The sequence below is a fragment of the Scatophagus argus genome, chromosome 11 (assembly GCF_020382885.2).
Source record: "Scatophagus argus isolate fScaArg1 chromosome 11, fScaArg1.pri, whole genome shotgun sequence".
In the NCBI taxonomy this organism is placed as follows: domain Eukaryota; kingdom Metazoa; phylum Chordata; class Actinopteri; family Scatophagidae; genus Scatophagus; species Scatophagus argus.
This window is the reverse complement of record NC_058503.1, coordinates 3,175,815-3,201,131: the sequence shown is the minus strand read 5'-3', so window position 1 is coordinate 3,201,131 and position 25,317 is coordinate 3,175,815. Positions and strand designations below refer to the sequence as shown.

General features: G+C 40.0%; 1 protein-coding gene across 1 annotated transcript in view; it reads right to left on the bottom strand.

Annotated features, from left to right (window-relative positions):
- Nucleotides 1-271: 271 nt before the first annotated feature.
- The window catches only part of LOC124067349 (contactin-associated protein-like 5), a 79,943-nt gene continuing 54,897 nt past the window's right edge, over nucleotides 272-25,317 (bottom strand). The window contains exons 15-24 of the mRNA XM_046404643.1: nucleotides 24,419-24,546; nucleotides 22,533-22,703; nucleotides 21,461-21,679; nucleotides 18,324-18,563; nucleotides 15,771-15,998; nucleotides 13,701-13,834; nucleotides 11,667-11,754; nucleotides 11,272-11,472; nucleotides 7,050-7,124; nucleotides 272-3,068 (exon numbers count right to left, since the gene is read on the bottom strand). Coding sequence (XP_046260599.1) covers nucleotides 2,875-3,068; nucleotides 7,050-7,124; nucleotides 11,272-11,472; nucleotides 11,667-11,754; nucleotides 13,701-13,834; nucleotides 15,771-15,998; nucleotides 18,324-18,563; nucleotides 21,461-21,679; nucleotides 22,533-22,703; nucleotides 24,419-24,546 — 1,678 coding nt within the window. The 3' untranslated portion in view covers nucleotides 272-2,874. The remainder of the gene's footprint in view (nucleotides 3,069-7,049; nucleotides 7,125-11,271; nucleotides 11,473-11,666; nucleotides 11,755-13,700; nucleotides 13,835-15,770; nucleotides 15,999-18,323; nucleotides 18,564-21,460; nucleotides 21,680-22,532; nucleotides 22,704-24,418; nucleotides 24,547-25,317) is intronic.

The following is a 25,317-nucleotide window of genomic DNA, read 5'->3' as shown; positions in this document are numbered from 1 at the left end:
TACCTGTTACCAATGAACCTGTTTACCTGTGGAATGTTCCAAACAAGTGTTTTCTGAGCAGTATACAACATTCCCACTTCCCCAAATTCACGTAATTCCTCACTGGTTTCCCACCTATGGAAATAATAAATACTGTTGGACCACTGATTGAAATTACTGCTGGGCTGCCACAGGAAAAAAAAAGACATGAAGCTCATTACAGAGTTTTTAAACATCTTAAGGACAACAAAAGACCCTGTTTAACGTAGCTGAAGTCAAGCCATTTTACAACAGAGGGTTAACAATATATTCACTTTTATTATTAAATTATACATCTATACAATAGATCCTTAGTAAAACTGCAGCTATACAAATCATTAAGAAGAAGTAACCACATGATATTACCCATTGCAATAAAACCAAAACACTCTGAGAGGTATGTATTCATTCACTGATACTAGATATCACATCTTGAGACATAACAAGGACATGCACAGACGGGGTCCAGTGGATCAAGACCCTATCTTTTGACCATGCCACTCTCACTTTCGGTCATAATCTTCAGTCATGGTAGCAGTTGGGCTCCAGGAAGGGCGATATTGTATGTCACTCTTTCTTTCATCTGTCCATCCATCAGTCAGGTGGTCCAACAGTTGCTATCAGGGTGAAATATCTTCACAATTGTTTGATTTCATCAATTTGATTTGTACAGACATTTATGATTGCAAGAGGATGAATTCCGACTTGTGCAACAAATAGAAAAAACAATTACCATGTTTCAGGCTGTCAGCCTCAGATTTGGCTTTTCTTTGAGCTTATGCATTGTATTTAATATGTTAAGCTTCAAGTGCAACTGACAAAGACATCTACCCTGTTGAGGCCAATGGATAAAAAATCTGGCAATGTACAGCTGAGCCTGACAAGCTGATTTTGAAATTTAGGTAACCTTGCTTTTCCTCTGGCACCATCCTCAGGTCAAACTTAATATGTTTTGCCCCACTAATGGTCAGAATCTAAAAAAAGCAAAGTTTTAATGTGTATGCAGACTCACAGGACCACTAGGTTGGCTTTACACTATTTGTATTGTTTGTATGTATATGGAATCTTTCTTCGGATCAACCAGTCTAAGATGTATATAAAAACTATTCTGATTAAAATACATAGAAGATACCACTTATCCCTGGAATCCAGATGATAAATAAATAAACAAGCTAACATAGTGGTCTTTTTCTTGGTTGCAGAAAGCTCTAAGCACTGCTGAATAGCGCTGCAAAATAATGGAAACGTGCAGTACTTTTTGATTCTGGTACTCATCAGGCCTACACTCTATGTAATACTTCCAAGAAATATCACAGTCTTACAATCTCAGGCCGACACTGACAAAAGGCTTGCCATCTCCTGCCTAATTTACTCTTGCATATCACTGAGATAGCAATCGAGACAGAAGTGTTACGATTTTAAACAGAGGTACAAACTCACTCAAGTAATGTGACAAAGTGTAGTAGAGTAGGTTGTGACTGACACATTTAACCCCAGAGCTTATTGTAGCCGTACAAGCTCCAATAAACTTACTGCTGTGATTGTTTCATACTACTGCAAATGTGACTCGTGCTCCAGTTTCACTTCCTGTACACACCAAACTGCTGTCCATATGCCAAAGAACACCAAATATACTGCTTGGAGTTTCATGGTTGGCCAGATTTGTATATACTAGTATCAGTACATGCAGTGGTTTTTAGCCTGTAGCTACTATTAATGGCTGCCTGCAAAGTCTGGCAAGACTTTCTTCTGCAGTTTGGTTGATGGTTACACCACTCACTGTATGGGTTGGCATAGATGACTGATTTGTCTTCCACCCATTAATTTATTTCTGCTACTCGTATGATATGATAAACACACGTTTATGGATTTTTCTGTAAATAAAAATTAATACACACATAAAATCTGCACAGTTAAATGAATATAGAAAATCCATCCATTTCATTTCCATCCATTTCATAAGCCATCATGCCTAAAGCTAAATATATGTGACGTACAATGCTTTCCTAATGTCTCCAGGTAAGAAAAGATCACAACTTTCTTTATTTAATGGACTTTTATCAATTCCCATGCTTCTTCAGACAATGCAGTGGAGGGAACATTAGCCAGAGTCACCCAATACTAATGGTCAACTGGCAGATGTTGTGCATGACTGTGAGATTCAAATTTCCTTTTTTGTTACGTAGTGTGGGTTACAGACCTAAATGACAAGAAGCTCGTCTCTATGTAAATGTGAATGCTTGTGTGCAAATCACATGAATAAATTCTAAAATGTTGAAATAAAAACTTGTATGCAAATTAGGCACTCATACATTATAGGCAGTATTGTCCCATTTTCTTCCTCTACAACATTCACGACCACTGACAAAACAAAGACAGCAGCGAACGCACGCATATCTTACAGGCCTGGCCCACATTTCCTGACTTGCGAGTACAATTTAGTGAGTCCCACTGAAATGTGGAAATATTCAGCATTTGAGGGTTCCAAACAAAATGTGCGCTTTAAGGATGGACAGCAGCTTTCGCTCACTGCACTCATGGTGTCCCTTTGTCCACCACTGCAGAACATTCGGCTTTTGCTTTACACAATTTGCAACGACAGAAACCACAGCAGTTTGATTCCGAAAGTTTCACCAACATCAAATACACTAACAGCTGTAAAGATTCAGCCACTCGCTTGGACTGGAGCATTACAAGAGTGGACTACAGGCTACAGGCTTTTGCAGTGTTCCTGAGAGACTTCCAGGGCACAGAGATGTTTTGTGGTAAGAAATCCTGCAGCAGCACGTCCGCCTGTTAGTCCTTTATAAGAGAGAGGTAAGTTTGTGTCTTAGGTCCACAGAGCGCACATTGCAGTCAGATGTAGTATTCCTTCATGTTGTCCCTGACTGAATTGTGGAGGTGCAGCTCTGTCCTGTAGTCTGTGTACATGCTGTGTCTGTTCTCCTCTTTGATGCTGCTGCTCCTCTGGGCCCGCCGCTGCTGGTAGAGGAGGCGGCTTATCGCAGCAAGAGCACACACAGAGATGAAGACCACCGCTGTGACCACACCTAAAAACACAGCAGGGAAGATGCATTAGTAGGTACAAGAGAACAGAGCTGTCCACCAGGACTGTCCCCATCAAACCTCTTTTGTGTTGACCTCTGATCCTGATCAAAAGTGAACACAGTAAGGTCCATATTTGCTTTGACTTGGTTGTCACAGAGTTTAATTGTTGTTACGTCTGCTCTAGGGGAAACCTGTGTGCAACATAAAATGGACCCCTTTTCCCAGCTTCCAAGAATGGTCAATGCCAACAGCTTACAGAACGCAGAATACAACTTAAGACCAAGGGTCATAACACCGTGTAAGAATTCTTACTTATAAACATATAAAAAATGTGCTTCAGTACAAAGTTAAGTACTAATAAAGCCTACAGAATTTATTATTAGCCATTAGAGGTCATGAAATCCATGTCAAGTATAATTACTTTGACAACAGCAGAGAAGTGTAATTGGTCGTTGATGTATTGACATTCTGTTTATGTATTTAAATTATGGTTTATTTTTTTATGCTTACAATGTAATTGCAGTGTCCTTGGTTGTTTTGTGTTGGCCAACATCACAGTTTTATTAGTATTCATGTATTCCATTGAAGATAATTACAGCAAACCCAGAAGTGATTAAAATCCCTTTCTTGTCGCGAGTCAGATTAGAGGACTGATACCACTCTACTGTCTCCATGGTAATTATGTGGGGCCAGTAACTGGTTTTGGCCAAGAAACAGTCCTGCATGTACTTTAACCCCCCATAAAATGGAAAATTGTTGTTTTTACACTTCAGTTATTGTAATTAAGCAAGATACAGGCTAATTAGCCTTAGAGTTATTGGAAGGTGGATTTTGTTAACCTTTGGACAGAACTGCTATGACTCTGATTCATAATTTGTATTTGAATGTCACTGTGTGATTTTTGCATCATTGAAGCTTGTTTTCTTTGTTATTTTGCTCATCCTAATTCCATTTTTGATAATTAAATAAGTCAGTTCTGTTTGTAATAGCTGTGGCAGTGGTCCTCCTTGTGGATGAAGAATGAGAGGAGTCATTTTGTGCCATGCTCAGCCTTCCCAGCATCACACAAGGTGTTTTTGTTCTGTTGTTAACACAGGTTACTTTGGCTACTTTTGATTTGACTGATGTTTGAAGGAAGCAGCATAGTCTACAATTTGTTAAGTGTGTAAAACAGTTTGTTAAGAATTTAAGGTAAACACTGGTGACTATGAGACTGTGAGCCTTGCAATGTCTTTGTAGTCTGTGGTTGCTCCCAACAAAAACCAACCACTTTATTATTTTCGCTTTAGTGTTGTGGAGAACATGGATAACGACTATGTCTTAAGAGCATTCCCCTGTTTCCCAGAGGGTAGCCACTTCCCTGGTTTTCAGTCTGAAAACCAGAGAAAACTGGTTAGTAGGTGAAATTAATTAGCGCTGGGGAGCTCGATTGGGTTCTGTTGTGGCTCTCTGATATCAGTATTGAATGTGTCCAGCACATGCATAAGTATTAGTACTTTGAGTTCTCAATCTTAAACATTCTGTGGCTAAACTTGTAACATAACTTGTAACATAACTTGTAACATAAAAGCATGGGTTAGACCCTTCTGTTCTATCTAATTTTAGGCCAATTTCTAAACTCCCCCTCCTGTCGAAGGCTTTGGAGAAAATTGTTTATTGTCAGCTGAATTCATACTTAGATGGGCACCATACACTTGAGATCTTCCAGTCTGGGTTTAAAGCCTGTCATAGTACTGAGTTGGCACTGTTGAGGGTTTTTAATGACATTCTTTTAGCCACAGACTCTGGTCACTGTGTTGGTTCTGTTGGAACTAACAGCAGCCTTCGACACAGTGGACCATCAGATCCTCTTGTTTCGCCTGGAGAACTGGGTGAGCATTCAGGATGGGGCCCTACAGTGGTTTAGGTCCTACCTCGCAGGGAGAAGTTTCTGTGTCCATTTTGTTGCCACTGACTCTGGTGTCCCTCAAGGCTCTATACTCGGTCCTCTTCTCTTCTCCCTGTACCTGCTTCCACTAGGAACAATTTTTCGAAAGCATGGTGTTGCCTTTCATTCTTATGCTGATGACAGTCAAATTTACCTGTCACTGAGACAGGAAAATGGGTTCTCTGCAAACCAACCCTTTGATTGCAATGCAGAATTGAAGGCATGGATGTCAAAAAATTTGAGGTCATGATGTTTGGCCCTTGTGATGCCTCCAGAGCCTGTGTAGCTCTTGGTCCATTAACACAATATCTAAGACACACAGCTACAAACCTCAGAGTAAAACTGGACAGTGACCTGAAATTTGACGCTCAGATTAAATCTGTGGTCAAGTCCAGTTTTTATCAGTTGAGACAGCTATCCAAGGTCAAGCCATTGCTCTCCGGACATCATCTTGAGATTTTAATCCATGCCTTTATCACGACTCGTTTAGATTACTGCAATGCATTTTATGTTGGGCTGAGCCAGACGTCGCTGTCCCGTCTGCAGCTGGTGCAAAATGCTGCTGCTTGGGTTTTAATTAGGGCCAAACAACAAGAGCACATCACTCCGATTTTAGCTTCCATTCACTGGCTCCCTGTCCATTTTCAGATTGATTTTAAAATTCTTTTATTTGTTTTTAAATGTATTCATGGCTCACGTGCTCTCAGGTCGGCAGACCAGTAATTACTGCTTGTCCCTAAGACAAAGAGGAAAATGAGAGGTGACCAAGCTTTTTCAGTTGCTGCCCCAAAGCTCTGGAATGAGCTGCCTCTGAAGATTAGGCAGGCAGACTCACTTCTAGTTTTTAAATCCTCTCTTAAAACGCATTTCTTCTCTTTAGCTTTTAACTCAGTGTGAGATGTTGGCTTTTTGTTTTCTTTGTTTTTTATTGTTTCACTGTTTTTATTGTTTTTATCTTCTTCTATCTCTTTTATTGCGTTTTTATTTCTGTCATGTTTTTTAAATGTTTTTTTTGTGTGTACAGCACTTTGGCCAACGATGTTGTTTTTAAAGTGCTTTATAAATAAAGCTAAATAAATAAATAAAAATTAATTAAATAAATCTCTGCCCTCTGTCTGGTCTTGGTGGTAGGTTGCACTATTCACTTGGCTTGAAGCTGGCATTCCTCATGATGGCTAAACAGAAATTCTGTTTAATATGTTAGGAACGAGAACAATAGTAGTATGGAAATGGTAACCTAACATTGGTTTTATTGTCTGGAATCTGTTACCTTGGCCTGTTAGCTTTGATAATGTAGCCTTGGCTGTGCATCTTGGGCTGACTTGGTTGACTGATGAGTCTTTGTTTTCAGAGGATTCCTATTTTAAGCTCACCATGTCGATGCGTATTTTGGGTCAGGGGCTGGAACTTAATTTCCTACTGAAAATACTCTTCACTATTTTTCTTCTGTCTTTTGTGTGTTCCTGCAAATCCATTTCCCATTTGTGGTTGGCACAACTTTGCATTCCTTTGGACACAAGTCACGAGTTCAGAAATTGTAATGTCTCATCCCATACATGTGTAAACACTTAATGTGACTAGTTATTTGAAATTCACAAGGTCCTCTTTGTTAATAGTTTATCATCCTTAAATTGATACTCTGTTTCCAAGGTATAAACTTTTTTATTCATTAATCATTTAATCATTTGAAGTGATGCAAATGTGCTTATGGCATACACATTATGTAACCAGCAGCAGGAGCTTTACTGTTACGTCTGGGATTAGATCTAAAGTATTTCCAAAAATGTAATCAATTCCTTTAAATACAGCAAAGTGTCTCTGTTTTCCAAGCACAGAGAAATCCTTTAACGTTATCATCATCAATGTAATTCTAAACAAAACTTTGTAAGTGGCAGTAATGAGGATAAACTAGAGGTAGGACTGAGTTACCCAGAGACAAGAAAAAAAAAAGGAATGAAGATGTAGGCAAATTGAGGCAATGGCAAATAAGAAACAGCTGGGACTAATTTTCAACTAATCAAAGGAAAAAAAACAGAAGAGAGAGAGAGATACAGACCTGCAATTACAGCCAAGTCCTTCTGGGTTCCATTGCTGTGTGGCTCCTTATCTTTATTTGCTGTTACAGTTTGATCTGAAGAAAAATAGACAAGAAACCGACAAATTAATTTCCCTGTCATGCAGGAGATGCATGTATGGCTTTACAATTACTGCAATCTCTGGTTGTCACCTTTACAAATGAAGTGTTATTCATTATGCCTCACTAAATTAAACAAAATTATATTACATGGCAATGAAATTATTTTTTGTTCCAGTTTTACTTCTCTTCCATGCTCTGTTTAAACAGTGACATCTGTATCTGTTATGTATCATATGTATCCTTAGTATAGTAAGGGTACTATAGTATAGTATTTCTCTGCTGGGTTATTTGACCTTTAAATGTCATCTACATCATCTCATCTCAATGTCATCCACTTAAGTTTCCATCCCCTTCAGAGACACTTGGTCGGTTGAAGGCAGGCAGAGTATGGAGGACCACAAAAGTCACAGAAATAGTGATATAGCATTGTATGAGATAATAACAAATTGTACAAAAAACATAAATTATAATAATTTTTAAAAAATACATGGAGCTCTCTGTTTGGTTAAAGCAGGGTGGTCAGATAGCTCAGACAGCTACACCCTATGGCTAATTTGCATCGTTTTACCTTGTTTAACCAGCACAAGGCACAGAAGGGCAAAAAGGAAGTTAAATGACTAAGCCAAATTAATAGCTAAAAAGTAAAACAGTGGAGAAATGGAAATGGCACTGACCTTTTAAATGCCTGATTACATCTATGCTCTTGATATAGCTTGCAAATCCAGTTATGTATGTTTTTTCCCCATATAGCTTTTTAAATTCCTCACTGATAAATTCATTATAGTTTTAAATGATCATCGTACTTCCTGACTGTTTTACTTTGTTTTGGGAAACTATTTATTGATGGATTAGATTCCTTTATTTATCCCCGAGGGGAAAATCTTTTTTGTACAGACATTGCACTTGCAATTTCTCCGACCAAGAAAGAAAGTGGAAAACATTAAATAGGATAAAAAACAAGATAATTATAAATCTAAAAATATGAGTATTCACATGTGTATATATATACATTGTATATATAAAAGTATGTGTGAGTTTAACAGTTTGATGACGACAGGTAGGAATGATGTCGCTCTGTGGTGCATCGTGGCAGTATGAGTCTGTTGCTGAACGAGCTCCTGTAGCCGATCAGCACATTGTGGAGAGGGTGAGAGGGAAAGTCCAGTATAGTTCTTATTTTGGACAACATCCTCCTCTCAGACACCACTGTCAGAGAGTCCAGTTCCTCTCCCACAACATGGCTGGCCTTCTTGATGATTCTATTGAGTCTGTTAGTGTCCCTCACCCTCAGGCAGCTGCCCCAGCAGACAACAGCATATGTGATGGCACTGGACACCACCGACTCATAGAACATCCTCAGCATCGTCCTGCAGATGTTGAAGGACCTCAGCCGCCTCAGAAAGTAGAGGCGGCTCTGGCCCTTTCTGTAAACAGTGTCTACCTTCTTGCATCAGTCCAGTTTGTGGTCCAAGTACATCCTTAAGTATTTGTACTCCTCCACCACCTCCACATTGGCCCCTTTGATGTTGATAGGGGTCACTGGAGCCTTAGTCCTCCTCAGGTCCACCACCAGTTCCTTGGTCTTTGTCACATTGAGCTGTAGGTGGTTTTTCCCGCTCCATGTGACAAAGTTGTCCACTACCGTCCTGTACTCTCTCTCATCCCCCCCAGTAATACACCCAACCACTGCAGAGTCATCAGAATATTTCTGAAGATGGCAGGACTCTGTGCAGTGCTTAAAGTCTGTGTATTTCATTTGTAAATTGTGTCATGTCCAAGAAACGATGTTAAGTTTATTTAATCAGTTTTTGTCAGGTGTCTGCGTTGTCTTGTGATTTCCTGTTTTATTTTGCCACTACTTCCTGTCTGTGTCTATTGTCGTCAACTTTGCCTTTTCCCTTTGTCTGTTTTCCCTCCTTAGGGATTACTTGTCTCCGCCCTGATTGTTTCCACCTGTGCCCTTACCTTGTGTGTATATATAGTCCTCGTCTCCCTTTATCCTGTGCCAGTTTGTTTTGTCCCTTGTGTCAGACAACCAGCGTCATCTCCATGCCATTTCCGGGTCTTGTTATTTTGCTGCTTTCCTCTAGTGATTTTCTGTTTTCTTAGCCCAGCTTCAGTTTAGTGAGTTTTTGTTTCTTACTTTAGTGTAGGTTTTTTCCTCTGTGAAGGGTGATTTTCAGTTATATAAAAATAATATAATAAAAACTTTATTTTGAAACTTTGAGAGTCGTGCATTTGGGTTGTGGTCCATAGTTCAGTTGTGACAAATTGGTTTTATCATTACTCTCTATATTGCCCAATTCAATTTATGAATAACTTTGTAATTTGTTATTTTTATTTTGAGATTTTAAATTAATTTGTAAGCTATTTTATTATTGCCTACATTATCGTACACTTAGTCATGAATCAATGAAACGCTTTATTATTATTTGCATGACAGCTGTGCTCCTCCACAGATCAGAAGGAGGGTGGTGATGAAGTCATGACTTGTGCCGACCCATTTAATCCCTGTCAAAGTGTCAGACTGAATGGGACATGAGAGTGAATGAGCCTTGAAGCTAGTGGCTGTTTTCATTGCATGTTATGGCTGCACAAGCTGTTTCATGTAGCTGCCAAGACAGCAGTGAACAAAATGTCTATTACACTCTGGATGAGAGAATCTATGTGCATCAGCCAACTCTGAGCTCCAACTGGTGCCTAAAATGAATGCGTCTTTTATTGTTTTACATCATTTTTCTAGGACAGTTTCTATCAGCTCTCTATGATGTTTAATGATGTATATTTATGTGTGTGTTGCGGAAATGTGGCATTGGCTTGATGTAAGCAACGCTGACAAGCTGCTCAGCCTATGAGACGCAGGCACCGTCTCTGCTTACTCTAATGTGTTGAAACATTAATGTTGGTTAATTACTGCACCTTATTAAAAAGCTCTAACCATAACTCTGTGCTCTGCTCTCGTCTTTATGGGAAACTGTGTTCTTACATGCAAAATTAGAGAAAAAAAATTTAAATGTATAAAAGAGATTTGTTTCACTGAAGAAGCTGGTAAGAAAAGAAATGCATCAAAAATACAGCTGGCTTGAGTCTGATTCAGTACAATTAAGTTTCAAAGACAGGAACAGGAAGCCAATTAGACTGACAGTTGTGCTTTGAGTTGATTTATTCATTTTCAGTAGGTATGGTGCTGTGACTTAATTCTGTTTTTCTTTTTTTTTTTGGTGTCATAAAACTACAGGCATGGGAAAATAACGTGCCACTACACAATGTGGTGAATTCAGATCCACTGTAGCAGTTCTCATGTGAAGCAGAAAGGAGGAGAAAAGTGGCAAGACAAACCTTAATAGCTATGCAGCAACAACAAGCACTGCAGATCTCACTCAAGGCCACTAGAGAAAAAGAAATTAATTTGGGCTGCAATTATCTTTTCTGTTGATTAACATACCAATTATTTTTGATTAATAATTAAGTCTATGAAATGTCAGTTAATAATGAAAATCGTCCTCTATAATTTCTCTGGGCCCATGGTGAAATCTTCATATATTTTTTGCTGTCACCAAATCCCCACATTTGAAGATGTAACATTTCTGCATTAAAATAAGTAGAAACAAGCACACTTTTGTTAAGCGTTTTGTTGCGCTGGGTGCATTATCCCAATCCCAATAATGTTCAAACTCAAAGAAATGTATACTTTCTTCCAAGCTAACAGTGTTTTTCATTTGGTCATCCTTGTGTTATAACTTCCATGAGAGAGTCAGAGAAATCAGGAAGAAGGTCAGAGAACGTGACTGAACGTAACTTTTGTCGCGTCAGATGGATTTTCATCACAATAGTTCAGCAATGAAGACAACAGCCCCCATGATCCCACACTGTGTCATTAAACCACGTCTGGGTTTTATTTTTTTTTTTTCCTAATAAACAACTGGAAACATTGGGGGTGTGAGGGCATTTTCAGAAAAGTCACCCTTTCAATCGCATTTGAGTTTGACCAAAAAGAAAAAAAAAAGAATGACATCAGAGTCGGTTACAGCCTATAGCCCAGTGTTTGTTGCTTAGCACACAGCAGGACCTGAAAGTGATTATTTCCTTGGGCAGTTTGTGGTGTGTGCGAGTTAAATAAAAGTGTGTGTGAATGATTCACCTTGCAGTGTGTGTGACGTGGACTCTGCCAGCGCACCGCAATTTGACTGGACCAACGGACCACGGATGGTGACCAGTGAACTCCCTCGATTCGTCAGCGCTGCCTTCAGCGGTGCCACGTGATTGAACTGGACCGAGGAGAGGCAGCCGATGAAACCTTTAGAAGCTGCTTGCATGACTTTCTCGTTGAAGTTCTCCCTCCCTAAACAGACATAGTTGACAGTTGAAAAAATATGTTGCTACAGATGGTGACACATTCGATTTTGTGAATTGCAGTCATTTCCGAGTAACCGAGTCAAGAATGAGAATGCGACAGGAAATGATGAACGTTCAGAACAAAAGTGGGACGACGCGGGAGTTATCCAGTGATTCTCTGAACACCACGAGAGGACCTACCGGTGACTTTGCCCAATGTCAGGGATCTGATTAAGATCAGCTCTGCATCAGATGACAGTGTGTACTTTGTGTGGATGTCCTGGTCGATCTGGTTGAGTGGAAAGAAATCAAATAACAAGCCGATTACAAGAAATCTAAGCCGAGGTAACAGCAACACCAGCAGCAGCAGCACATTAGAATACATTATAGATTGAGAAGAGTGTTCTCTACAGCTTCACACAAAACCATATCCGCCCACAGTTGGCTTTGAAGTGATTTCGACCTTTCACTTCTGCGCTACCATGCTGACTCAGTTGCATCACTTAACTTGATGATATGCAATAAAACACTGCAGGATTTTCATAGCGTCCAATGACATTTTTAAAATCTATAGACCGGATGATGACCCAGCTCCGAATGGATTTCACAGCAGTGTAAAATGTATTTTAACAGCATCTCTCTATTGTGTTTGGACTGCAGGTAGAAAAATGTAATTCTAGTTCCTTCCTGATATGATAAGCTGTGTCATTGTGCAGAATAAGAGTAATTAATATATGTATTGTGTATAGATTGGTCGTTGTTATATTGTCCTTTCACACAGTATAGGTGACTTTTCTCTTATTTTAGAGCAGTTAGCAATTCCACACATCTTTATTCACGCTTATTTACTTATAGATGCTTCAACTAACTTTTCAACCACACTTGGCTTGGTCTTGATGTCTTGAGACTAGCATTATGTATCATCTGTTTTTTCTTTTTTTGATTGGCTGACTGAAGGTTGACAAAAAAGAAAAAAACAAAATCCCATTTCAAGTTTTCCATCGATGTTTCAGTTCGCTTTGCGTACAGCTGCAAAATGTTTCGCCGTGTGTGGTTAGTATCACAGCAGGGTGTAGTCATGTGTGTAACACAAGTGTTTCTGACCACACACGCCATCACTGATGAATCAAAGGTAAGAAAAGGCGGTGAACTGATCTTTAACTGGGTCTGAAGTTATTCTGTAATAAAATAGTGAAAATGCTAACGTCAATGAAACTGAGGGGCAGTGTAGGAGACAAACATACCTCTCCACCTTTGTTTTACACTGCAGTGCATTGAACTGCACATCGCTTCTTACACTGGCACTTAAAGTTCCTGCTGAATGAAGTCACCTCTGCAGAACAGCTGCATATCAGCATAATTTGAGAGAAGGGCTGCCTGCTGCATGTCCACATGGAAGACTCTATGGAGCCCACAAAGGATCACAGTGGAATGTTTTTTTTCTTTTGTGTTGCTTTGCTTTAAGTCTTACATTCCTTTACAATATATTTTTGAATTCTCCCGGACAAAAAAGGAACAGTTGGTGTATTGATCCCCTGCAGTTATAATACACTGCCACTTTGGTGAACTGCAGAGCGGAAGTTGAGGCTTGTTACACGTGTACATTTTAAAGGCATTACTGCTTTTGTATACTAGAAAGGGGAGTACTTCTTATATTCTGATAATATCCTTTGTGGACAAACCTTGTTAATCAAGGTTAATTTACACATTAAAAAACGTCCATAAAAATCTGCTCGTTTAGAGAAAATCACTAGTCATTAGACTTTAAAATGTGAAGCACTTCTGACTTTTTTTGGATAAAAAACAGTAGTGTGATGGTGCATTACATCATTGATATACATTAAATTTGATTGTTATTAAACTGAATTATAATCATCCACCAGATGACAAGATGGTCTTATGACAAAATGTGCAAAATGTGCTTGATTGTAAAAAAAAAAAAAATAAATAAATAAAATAAATTTCCCAATTTGGGAAAAAAAAAAAAATAAAAACAGAATCTGGAAAAAAGGCAGTTAGATTCACTAGTGATCTATGTAGCTCTGCCTGAGGCTACCACAGCTGAGGGCACACCCACTCACACTGTGATCAGTAGCAGCTACATAAGACGTACAACTATATCATAACACAGGTCAGACTTTTACATTGGATCAGAAGAAATTGCAAAACACAATGCGAGGGAACAGAATGTTATAAAATCAACTCTCATGTTGACGGAGGCTCTGAGTTGCTCACCTGTACGTAGAGGTTTTTTTCTACTCTGTGGATTCTGATTCGATGCAGTCGTCCATCTGCCAGGTTGCCGAGGGCTGGGCTGAACACGTCTGGACTCCTGTCTGTCTGAAGGTGATACCAGATCTGCAGACTCCCTGGACACAGGCCATGAAATCACATGTAGCGCTCTCCTTTAAACAGACCTTTGTAGAAATCCCCATCTGGGCACTTTATGATGATTGATTTGCTATTGTGCTCACTGCTCAATGTAAATTTAAGAGCCACAGACTCAAGTTCAGTCCCCTGACATGAACACCATGTCTTACATTAAAGACAGGCTTCAAGTATTCCTACACTCCATTTTAATACCAGATAGGAGAAGAGAATACACCTATTTACTGAAATGATGTGGCTGCTCATTTATAAATAGACGGTTACATCTAAACTTCCTCAATTGCCTTTTGAGATCTGTATCTCACAGCTCTTCGCTCCCACACTGCATAAGTCAATATGTGCTCAGTGTTCCTCCCACACACACACAATCGCTGCCAGATCATAGAGTCAGAAAGATATGCATTGGCAAGTGGAGCTGGGTCAATATTACAATTCCCGGTCTGTAGGTGAAGGGCTTTGTGTTGTGATTCATTTCAAATCCTGAGAGCGCTCCTATGGATGGAGGTCAGTGTGGATGAAGTGCCTCTTCTGCCCTTCACTGTTTACAGAGACCCGAGGAACACAGGCGCTCGGCTTTAACACAAAAGACTGTATTAGGACACTGACTCTGACTAACAATGGCACATAGGTGTCGCTCAATATGATAGTCAAGTGTGGATATAGCTTAAAGACTGTCAGCTTAGAGCTTTGATGCCCTTCTTGCGTTAGAAGCAGAAAAATCTTTATCCTTTGCATAAACACAGACTTTTACTTTGCATATAGACTTAGGTTTATTGGACATCAAGACCCCCAGTGAAGAAAGAGGATTTCCAAAGACGCAGAGGAGGAGTTGAACAACGGAGGTTAAATCTACTCATTAGCCTACAGTCAGTTTGCACAAAGTTGCGGGGGTGGTATTATATTCATGCTGGCGGCTGTGGCACAGTATGATACACATTAGCTGCATGTCCACTGTCAATCTCATTTTCTGTTTGGTTCAGCACCTTTTAATGTGCACATAAACTTCAGATTTGATGAAAATTAGAACTTGAGGTTTTCGGGGCAGTCGGTGTTAATGTAAGGAGCCCCTCTTACACACCCTCTATTTGCACAATGTTTGACAGACACGTCCTGCAATTGATTCTTGCTGGAGTTTAAAAATAAAAAAAACCCTCTAATCATAAGTGGAGTGCAATGGGATTATAATTGAGTCATTTTTATCTACGTAGGCTCCACTGTACAGAAGTGAACCCTGATGCATCTCGTTTGTGGTGCGAAAGTAAAGTGGACCAATCCACTGTCAAACAATCTCCCTATAATTATGCAAGATCATTTGGTTTCCATGGTGACAGATTTGTGTGAGGCTGTGAGTTAAAAGGGGTTTAAACAAAGAACAGGCGGGTGTCTAGCTGGTGTCCTTCTTCACAACCCCATTGTGTATTCTGGTCCTGTGTATGCTGCCATTATTGGTGGTATGTGAGATCCAGTTAAAGTTGTGATTAAAAATTCTTTTGCAACAGACAAGTTAAATAAGGCATGACTGAGTTAAGGTTTACAGCAATTCCACAACTTGAAAGAAATGTTCAAAAAATAATTAAAAAGAAAAGAAAGTTGCACTGAGTTATTTCACCCCAGAGAATTCACTAATTGTACCAATTCTGCTGGAATGAATTGATTTTGTGGAAACAAAATCAAGACCAGGCCTTTAGTTTTGATGTTTTGTTGTTTTCTTTTTTAAACAAGATTCATTAAGTAATTGCAAAATAATTGACATTAGGAACTTGACACCTGCTTTACTCCCTTTGCTGCTGAACTGAAAAACATATGATTTCATGATTGCATATCCCATTCACCTGAGGAAATGTTACACAGTTATATCATGTAACAGATCTTTTTCTTTGGTATGTATGTTTAAATGAATGTAAAAGCTATATATACCGTTCTTGGCCAGGATGACCGCGATGTACTGCTGGCTGAAGGTGCTGACAGTCAGCAGCATGGCCGGCCTCTGGGAGGTGACAAAGCTGAAGGCCATGTCCTCTCTGGCTCGGTTGCTGCTTTCTGTGGAAACAATGGAGGCCTGCGAGCTTCTGTTCTGCATCACTGAGAAGGGCTCCTGGAAAGTGTAGGTCACTGAGGACTCCATGTCGAAGGACACCGACACCTCTGCACACACAGCGACACAAACAAAACAAGGCTTCAGTGCAGGGAGCTCTGCTGCAACTCTTTTTGAAAGCAGATTAAAAGAATCAAACTCAGCTCACGGCCTCCACAGGCTGCAACGTTCATTACATCTCATAACATGAAAGCGTGGGATAAATCAACACACTTATTAAAAGTGGGGTAAAAATATAGTCTTCCCGAAGGGTACAGCTAGAGGGATGTCACTGTTTGGAATAAAAATTTGCCCAACCACGTTTTCTTTCTTCAGAACTGTAGTGGAGTGTGTATATGTGCGGTATTCAGGTATATATACCTGAATAAAAGTACCCATGTATGTGCATTATTATTATCCATCTTGCAGAGTACCACAAATGTTTCCAAGCCTAAGAAAAAGTGTTGTCTAAAGAATAAGCTTGAGGTACAAAGAACCTCTCACTTGCTGTGAGAAATCACTTTATAAAACTTAATTCAAAGCAGGATAATCATCTCTGTGATTAAACACTGATGCTGATGTAATGTTGACAACAAATCAGTGGCTGCACTACAGGGTGCATTGGGCCATTCAGATCACACTTAGCTGAACAGGTGCTGAGACTGAAAACTCTGTACTAAAAACTAGATAAGCAAATCGCATCCTCTGTGTTTTATATATGGAAAAGACAAATTTATATTATAGCAACATACCACATCATTATACACCATAAAGACAAAATTTTCCAGACACACCTCCATTTTTCAGGGTTGGGCTGGGCCCCTGACTTCCAGCGAATGGAAATCTTAATGCTTCAGCATACCAAGACATTTTGGACAATGCTATGCTTCCACCTTTGTGGCAACAGTTTGAGGAAGACCTTTTCTATTCCAGCATGACTGTGCCCCAGTGCACAAAGGAAAGTCCATAAAGACACGGTTGGATGAGTTTGGTGTGGAAGAATTTGATTGGCCTGCACAGAGCCCTGACTTCATGGGAGAAGTTAGCTTTTCTAACACAAAAAAGGGTCTCTTTTAACATCATCCATGAAACATGATCAAAAATAATAAGTCAAGTAAATAATGCGCAGACACACACACACACACACACACACACCCTAATCTCCTGAGTCCTGTGCTTGACCCATTCAACGATCACAAAACCCTTTAGTGGATAGCGAGGACGTTTGTCTTTTTGTATTGCACTGTGTTGTCTGTAATCTGTGTTTTCACTGTATGTATAACTGTGCGTATTTTTATCTTTACGTAAGTGCATTCTTTGTATGTAGCATCCTGGTAGAATGTTGTTTCCTTGCTCTATGTACTGCACATACATGGTTGTAATGATAATAAAAGCTCCTTGACCTTGACATTAACCTTGACAACACCAACAAAAGTCACAAAGCTAACATCAAAACAGCCATGTTGCTCAGTTGCAATGGCGACTCTTGACCAACATGAACTGTGTTGCTGTAGGAACAACGTTGACACCATCTTGCATATCCATTAAAGCAGGTAACATCTAGACTACTGCCGTTCAGCAACTAGCAGTAGCCTGAGCGCCCGTCTTCAACACAGTACAAAAATATTCACACACTAAATAAACACCGGGACATATAACAAGCATGTTGCTTTGAAAAGCAGCATTGTTTAACCAGCCTTTTTATTTTAATGTGATGTATTTACATTATGTCAAAACCTCAACAACACAGGGCTTTGAAATCCTGCTATCACACTGTCACACAAGTGCAAGCGTTTATCTGGGAAATGCATTTCACTCGTGAAAGTTTCGTTTAATTCCCAGAGAGATGGATCAAAGGGATAGTCTGTTACCCACAGGTAACATATCTGAGAGGCGCTTCAGCACGATAACACAACTAACTGTAATAAGTATTTTTGAACAGCAGTTGGATTAGCTGTATCCTGGCACGGGGCGCCAATTTCATACTGAATACACTGAAAATGTGTAAATAGTGCAGAACGCTTAGCCGCGGTTGCAGCCAGAATGTTAATCTTTTGTCTTCAAACTTTCCACCAAGTCTGTACGGCTGTTTGCTCAGCCTCGTGATCTTCTATCTGCATTGTGTGTTGTTGGGTTTCAGTTGTGTTGGTGTCTCTGCTCTGCTCTTTGCTCACATACTGCAGGAGATAATTTGGTCTAATGCATTTTAAATGTTCTTGGAGTCTGGAGTCAGGACAAGTATTAATTGCCTCTTGCCCTACTTGCATTTTTATTGAAGCGCTGTAATAGAATAACCTTGACTTGATGGATTATTTGTTTGCTGTAATCACCATTAATCTATTAAGAAAATTGCGTTAGTTGTCGAGTCTTTTTTTTTGTTTTTGATCAGTGCTCACCTTGGTTGCAGGTGGTTCCTCCGTAGGCGGACTGGGAGCAGTCGCACACATAACCGTTGCTCTTCTCAATACACCTCCCTCTATTGTGGCATAGGCTGCTGGAGCCGCTGCAGTAGCCGGGACAACCAGAGCTCACCCCTGGCGTCATCTTGGCCCTCTCCTCCAGGTCAAAGCTCACGCCGTTGACGGTCAAAGTCCTGATGCAGCCCAGGAAGCCCCTCTGCTGGGACGCTGTTCCTCCTGAGACGAGGATGGCCATTAGTCACGTCTAGTGCTCACAGAAGCTGCGCTAAGAGGCTTCTTTGATGACTTTATAACCATGATTCTCTTAAAGGCTGATGAGGATTTACAGCAAACATTTACTTAATTCCGTGGTGCATGAAAGGCAACTCTGTAGGCACTTCAGCATATGAGGCTGCAGTAAGACTAAATATCCAATGTAATGGCTGTTTCCCAAAGACTTCGTTGTGAGATAGAAAGCTAGAATTCCTGCTTTGTGGTTGTAGCTTCAGTTTGCATCAATTAATTTAATCAAAAGCGTTCAGTGTATTTTTTGGCCAAATGGAAGCTATCATTATATTATGTATGTATGATTCCAGTGAATAATTAGAGACCATTTTGACAGAGCAGTACAGAGAGCTTCACCACATGGTGCAACAACAATCACCTGGAGCTCAATATTAGCAAAGCCAATGATCATAATGAGCATGACGTTGCTTCCTGCTGTACATGCCCAAATATGGCCATGCCCACATATGAGAACACGTTTTCTGCACTACAACTGCCTTCATCCTTGTTCTTTGCAAATTGGAAACCTGTCCCTGTTTGTTCAGTTTGTCAGAATGAAAGTGTTTAACACTGCAGCCTTTTAGTGAATTCACAATATAAAATAGTGAGAAACATGAGATAGTAAAATGAAACTCATATTACTTAAATTATATTTGTCCTCTGTAATACTTATTATGTATTTTGAACATTAATATAGCAGGAAATAAGTATGTGAAGATACACTAGAGTGATGGTGTCCTGAACAGAGAATGACGTCACATTATTGCAAGTTTCTCAGTAGCCTGGCTGGACGCGGGTGCATATTAGCACACTGACTAGACCTTTAAAGTGGGAAATAGGCTATGAGGTAACTGAATCTTGATTCAAACATCTGCCTAGTTTTGTAGCTTGACCTGAGTTTTGTGAGGAGTGTGTGTTCACATGCAGAGATGAGATGAGATGCTGGTGCTCTAGTGTGATAGCCTATCTCGTGGCAGTGAATGTCATATATTTGATCTTCACAGACCAGATGTATCTGTAACTGTTTACTAAGATCTATAAAGAATGGACGTGTTATATAATAAACTCTAGAGCTGCTGTATATTTTAAACATTTTCACAGTAATAACCCAAAATACAACCGAGGTGGAACTGGCACAATGTTATTTTACAATGTGCCTGGTTCTGTCGAAGTAGGTTTGTATGCAGACAAACTGACATAATGATACTGTGTTTCGATCATCAAATATCTATTTTGTAGACATTATTTTTATTGACCAGGTTCTGCTTGTGAATTTCATACTTTGGCAATGAATCATTTTTGTTTTAAGACATCGATAAAACTGTGCTTTTGTTATATTCCCGCTTCTTATTAAGGGGTAATTAAAAGTAATTTTTATTATCGACTGTCTCAAATGAGTCATCAGTTTCTAAATGTCAGGGAAAGCCGTTTATGACCGACTTCATCACACATTCATATTAACTGTTTCTTTCATTAAAACTTTAAAGCATTTAAACTTACATTAATGGCACCTTTGTACTTCTTTATAAAACAATTAAATCTTTGGATAATGACAAGCTCTTCCGAGGTCCACAGAGGATTATTGCTTCCATTTGTCATTTAACTCCTCTGATAAATTATTTCTTAAAGCAAATGATCCATTAAGTGCATGAACTAAGGCTGAAATTTAGAACACATGAAAGAAACAGTTTTTTAATGGTGTCTCTGTCCCCTTCAGAGGGATGGTGTATTATTAAGCAGACATTAAAATGTCACAGGGGGGAAAGAGGAGAAAGAGAGCAGCCATGCTCTTGAGCCACAGCAATAATAAAAATATAATAAGATGCAGTACATTAGTTATTCACAGTAGGCTACAGGACAGGTTTGTATTTTTTGAAGTCTATATTAGTGAAATACACAGAGGACAAATATTCGCTTAAAGTGTTATTGTTAGCTGTAATCATGTCACCGCTCCACTATGGCTGCAAAGAGACACCTTTGTAATGCAACTAAACTGCAAGAGATACAGAACCAAAGCCACAGTCGTGCAAAAACGCACTTTAAAGTTCAGTCAGAGCTAATATGAGACTTGCGCAGACTGAGTTAGCCTGCATGCACAAGAGGAAATACACAGGAGGAAAATTTGTCCCAAATCAACTCTGATGTCACCCTCGATTTGGCTAACTGAAGCCTCATGTTTCAGCTTCAGCTGTACTTTCAAATACATTTTGGCACAAAACAAGCGCTCTTATTTCTCGCTATGGAAGGATCGTTTCAAGGCCAGCAGGGAGAGGAGAAATGATGACAGGACCCAATAACTCCTTCAGAATCAAAGCACACGGAGCTTGTGAGGGTTGTATTAAGACGGACTCCTTTACAGCTGCAGTAATCGATATTTTTATATTACTATGGAAACAATGAGTGATGTGAAATGTGACGCTCCTTGTGATAAACCCACAGAGAATCACGAGCCGACTCTGCACTTCCCCTCAGCTCTAAGGATGATTTTACTGTCAGCTCATTGTTTTGGTTTTAATTGCCCACAGATTTATTGTTTGGGTTCATTCTCAACACTCCCAACCTCATTTCCATAGATACAACCTGCATACCAAACAGACAAAGTTAGTGACCAGCTGATGAGCATAGTGGAGCATTTAGGAGGTAACATATTTCAGGACTTGGTGGAGACCAAACAGTGGGCTAAAAGGGAGTGAATAATGGACTTTGAATGGTTCCAATTACTGCTGATTTGTTAATTATATTAATGCACCCCAATAGCTAAAAAATGTAGATGAAGAAAAATAAAAAAAGAAAGTTATACCACCCCTATCTCGATTAAGAGGTGTATGTTAATTCTGATGAGAGCCTACCTACAAATAGCTGGCTACTGAGCCGTAAGCGGGGGTGTCCGTCAGCTGGAGCCTCCAGGAAGCGGAGGGGAAGCTGGTCGACCTGCAGGGAGGCCTCCTTCACATTGCGCTCTGCCCTCACGTAGTGCCACTGTCTGTCATTCAGAGGGAGGTGGGACTTCACGGACAGGACCACCGGACCGTTTCCCACATCAAAGGAGAAAGAAACCACTGAGGGAGCTGGGGGGGGGGGCAGTGTGGAATGGTACACACACATGCACACACACAGACACACACGCACGCACACAACAGCCGGGTCAGACTGAATGTGATATTAGGTGTTTTATGTCTTCTCTGTCCTCCCTTTCTGATGCAATGCGATACAATGCTACTGGGAAAACTTGATGACCTGAATAGATTTATGAGGGGGCTCGGCTGACAGCTCGTCAATATTTCACAGTTTCTCTGATGCTGCAGTAACACATGATGGCTCCAAGTAATTCTGTGAACTCCTCCCCCAGTGAACAAAACACAATGTAATCAGCATTTCCACACCTGTTTTAAACACCAATATAACCAATAAATAAACCAACCAGGTGCAACTGCCGCATCTCTGAGGATTGGATATGTGATATGTGATTATTAAATATGCCGTTTGATTTCAGCACAAGATCTTGTCTCGGCAATTTTCTTGCAATTCTGAATACTTTAAGCGTGTTTCTATATTATTATTACAGTCTCATTGTCACAATAAATCTACAGGGTTGTTTGGTGAATCCTTGCTTCTTAATCCATCCGGTGGATTCATTAAGGATTTCTCCTTCAGCAGTAGTAAGGAAATGCTTTTAATGTCTCCTATGACAGCTTGACACGGCCGTTGACTGTGTCATTAGGATTACATCATGCTGTGCAGACCTGACAGCCTGCTTCTTGGGGAAATTAAGCTGTCAACTACAGTATGGCTAGCATTTCCATCTGAAAGAGCAAAAAATATCACTGACAGCTTTTGTGGGGGTTCTTATGTATGACTGTTATTTTTCACATTCACTGTTCATGTCCTTGTCATGTACTGTGCTTCACTTCACGAACTCACAGCTGAGCTCCACTCTGATGAAGTCCTTGAGGCCCAGGTTCTCCAGGAACACTCCTGAAGGAGCGTTAGTCTTGAAGTAGAAGGAGATATCGGAAGAGAGCTCAGCCTGTAGGGTAGGGAAGTAGAGGTAGGAGGACTCCTGGTAGAAAGATGCCGCATTCCATATGGACTCTGACGGTAAAGAAGGGAGTAATAAAAGGAAAAAAGAAACCAAAGAGGAATTAAGAACACTGTTGGAGGTCAAGTACAAAATAAAGTCTCACTTGTCGAAACTGTCTCCTATTTTCATCACCCTTGCAATACAACAAGAGGAGAGATTTCATTAAATGTGACATCTGATCTGTCAGCAGTGTTGACTTTTTGGCTGGAAACAGAAAGCGAACTGTGGCTCCTGGTGTCAAAATTCACACACGGCCTGTCTAAACCTGGTCCCGGTGGTCTCACTCAAACTAAAGCAGGTGCTGCCGCAAAATCACCAGTGTTCCCTTTCACTTTTGAATGTGGCTAGTGCATCAAGGCTGCAGTGGTGGTGAGGGCTGTTCAAGCCTTTTAGATTAAATCTAAAAAAAATGACACAATAAATATAGCCTACTTCTATAATACTCATCATGGAAGTTTTTCATGTTTTATTAAGTGAGGTTCACCAAACTGCTCTGAGGATCTATCATGTTGCTGGGTGCCTCATGTGACAGGAGGAGACCGCACCAGCGGGGAAGAAGAAATACTCTGCAAACTTGTTGCAGATGGAGATAGCCTCTTTGTAAGATTTGCTGCTCCCAAGGCGAGAGCTGGGAGCTGTCCAGGCAAAGTTTACAGACCAAACAATCATACTCTCCCTGTTGTGTCCTCCCACACCGCTGCACAACCCTGCACTAATCGCTGCAATGCCCGATTTTGCATGAATGAAGCCTAAGAGGTTTTACAGTGTATAACAACATTATTCGGTTTCCTCTTCCACTCAAAGCACTCAGCCATTATTCATGAAAATACAGGATCACCGTGAGGAAAACATCAGAATAAATTATAGTTTAAGTATTTTAAGAATTTGAACAAAACCCCAGCACTGTTGTGTCTGTACTGGAGACGGTCTTTCTGTATTTCACAATGTATGGCAGTTTCCACCTGCTGTCAGTTTTGCCATAACAATAATCTGAAGAACAAATCTGAAGAGCTTGTTGCCATTTGATACTGAACGAAAATCATATATGAATATCTTTCATTTTAAAAAATACTGTCTGAGAATACAGTTTATTAAAGGAACAAAGGACTATTTCATGGAAATAAAGCTGCAGAGTTATGAAAAACCAAATGCAAAGTACCCAAGGCATTTCTAATGTCTGCTTCTATTTGTCATACAGTTATCTGTTTTATTTTATTTACAGTACAGCTCATACTTTCCTTACATAATCGTCTGGTTAGGATAAGAACGCCTCATAATGTGTGCAAATTGTTCTGTAGTCAGGCAAAAATATAAAAAAATACACTGCACCCCAGGTATATTTTTTTCTGGAAACATTGCTGATAATCTTAGACATATTTAAGACATATTTGATGTCTTTAGATCCACAGCTCGCCCTGGGGCATGAAGCGGTCAACATCTACAGTCTCTTTCATGTTTCAGTGTTGCTGCTGTCCACCACTGAGTTTTTGGTTGGCTGTACAACATGAGTTAGTAAAGAACAGCTGAGGTTAAAGTCCACACAGCCAGTTGTCAGACTTGAAACAGAACAGATGAAGTGCAACTCTTTATCCCTGGATAAACACATGGGGAATAAAGGCATCAGCTGAGCACAGTTTGTGTCTAATCAACAGTAAGCCAGGAAATCAAGGCCTCCATCTGCAACCAAAGCTGGCACAGTAGCTACAACACTGAGGTGATCACCTACTGTCTCCATAACAACGCAGAGGGCCGACGAGGTAGACGGCCTGTGAGCCCATCCTGTTGGTGTCTCCAATCACTATCTGGCTCACTGGTAGGTGGTCTTTGTAGGAGAGGATTCCTGTGTCATTAGCCCTGTGGCAGACAAGAAAGAAATAAATATATATCAACGCAGAGCCCTCGAGGCTGCATGCCTTAATGGGGGTCCAGATAAAGGCATCCATTCTTCTGCATTAGCACAGAACGCAGAGTAAACACATTAAAAAGGGAGCAATCTATCACAGTGCAGACAACCGCCGCTGGAAATATGCAAACTGAGCTGAATCGAGAGAGCTTTGGAGTGGATTAACATACCCGAAACAAATGATCTCAGAACTTCTAATGTAACGAAACCATATGCAGCCTTTGTTCCTTCTATCAGATGATTTGTTCGATTATAATTGTAATATCACGTATATGCTGTAATTAATCATTTTTACTGTAAACACTGGTATGCTGTTGGATACAGATGCAGAAAGACACAAAACAGATTCCGCAGTCTCAACTGCTCTTGGTGCTCTGTCAGTGGTTTTAGCAATTTAAAGTTCATTTCTATGAAAAGTTTTTTGTTAAATGCCTAATCATTGAACTGACTAATTAATTCAAAAGTAAGCTCTATCTCTGTAACGTTTCTGTGGATTACCTCAGGGTAGTTATCTGTGGATATACCATAGAGCGATTAGGGGAGATCACTGATGTTATTAACTTTTTTATTCTTATTTTTTCCAGCAGTCTGGTTAATTCTCATGGAAGCTGAGGATGGCTATTTTTAATTCTCTCATCTTGAGAGTTAATTATTTTGTTACACTGAAATAATAAGGCTCGTTTTCTCATGGGAAACAAGGAAACAAGACAGATAATGAAATA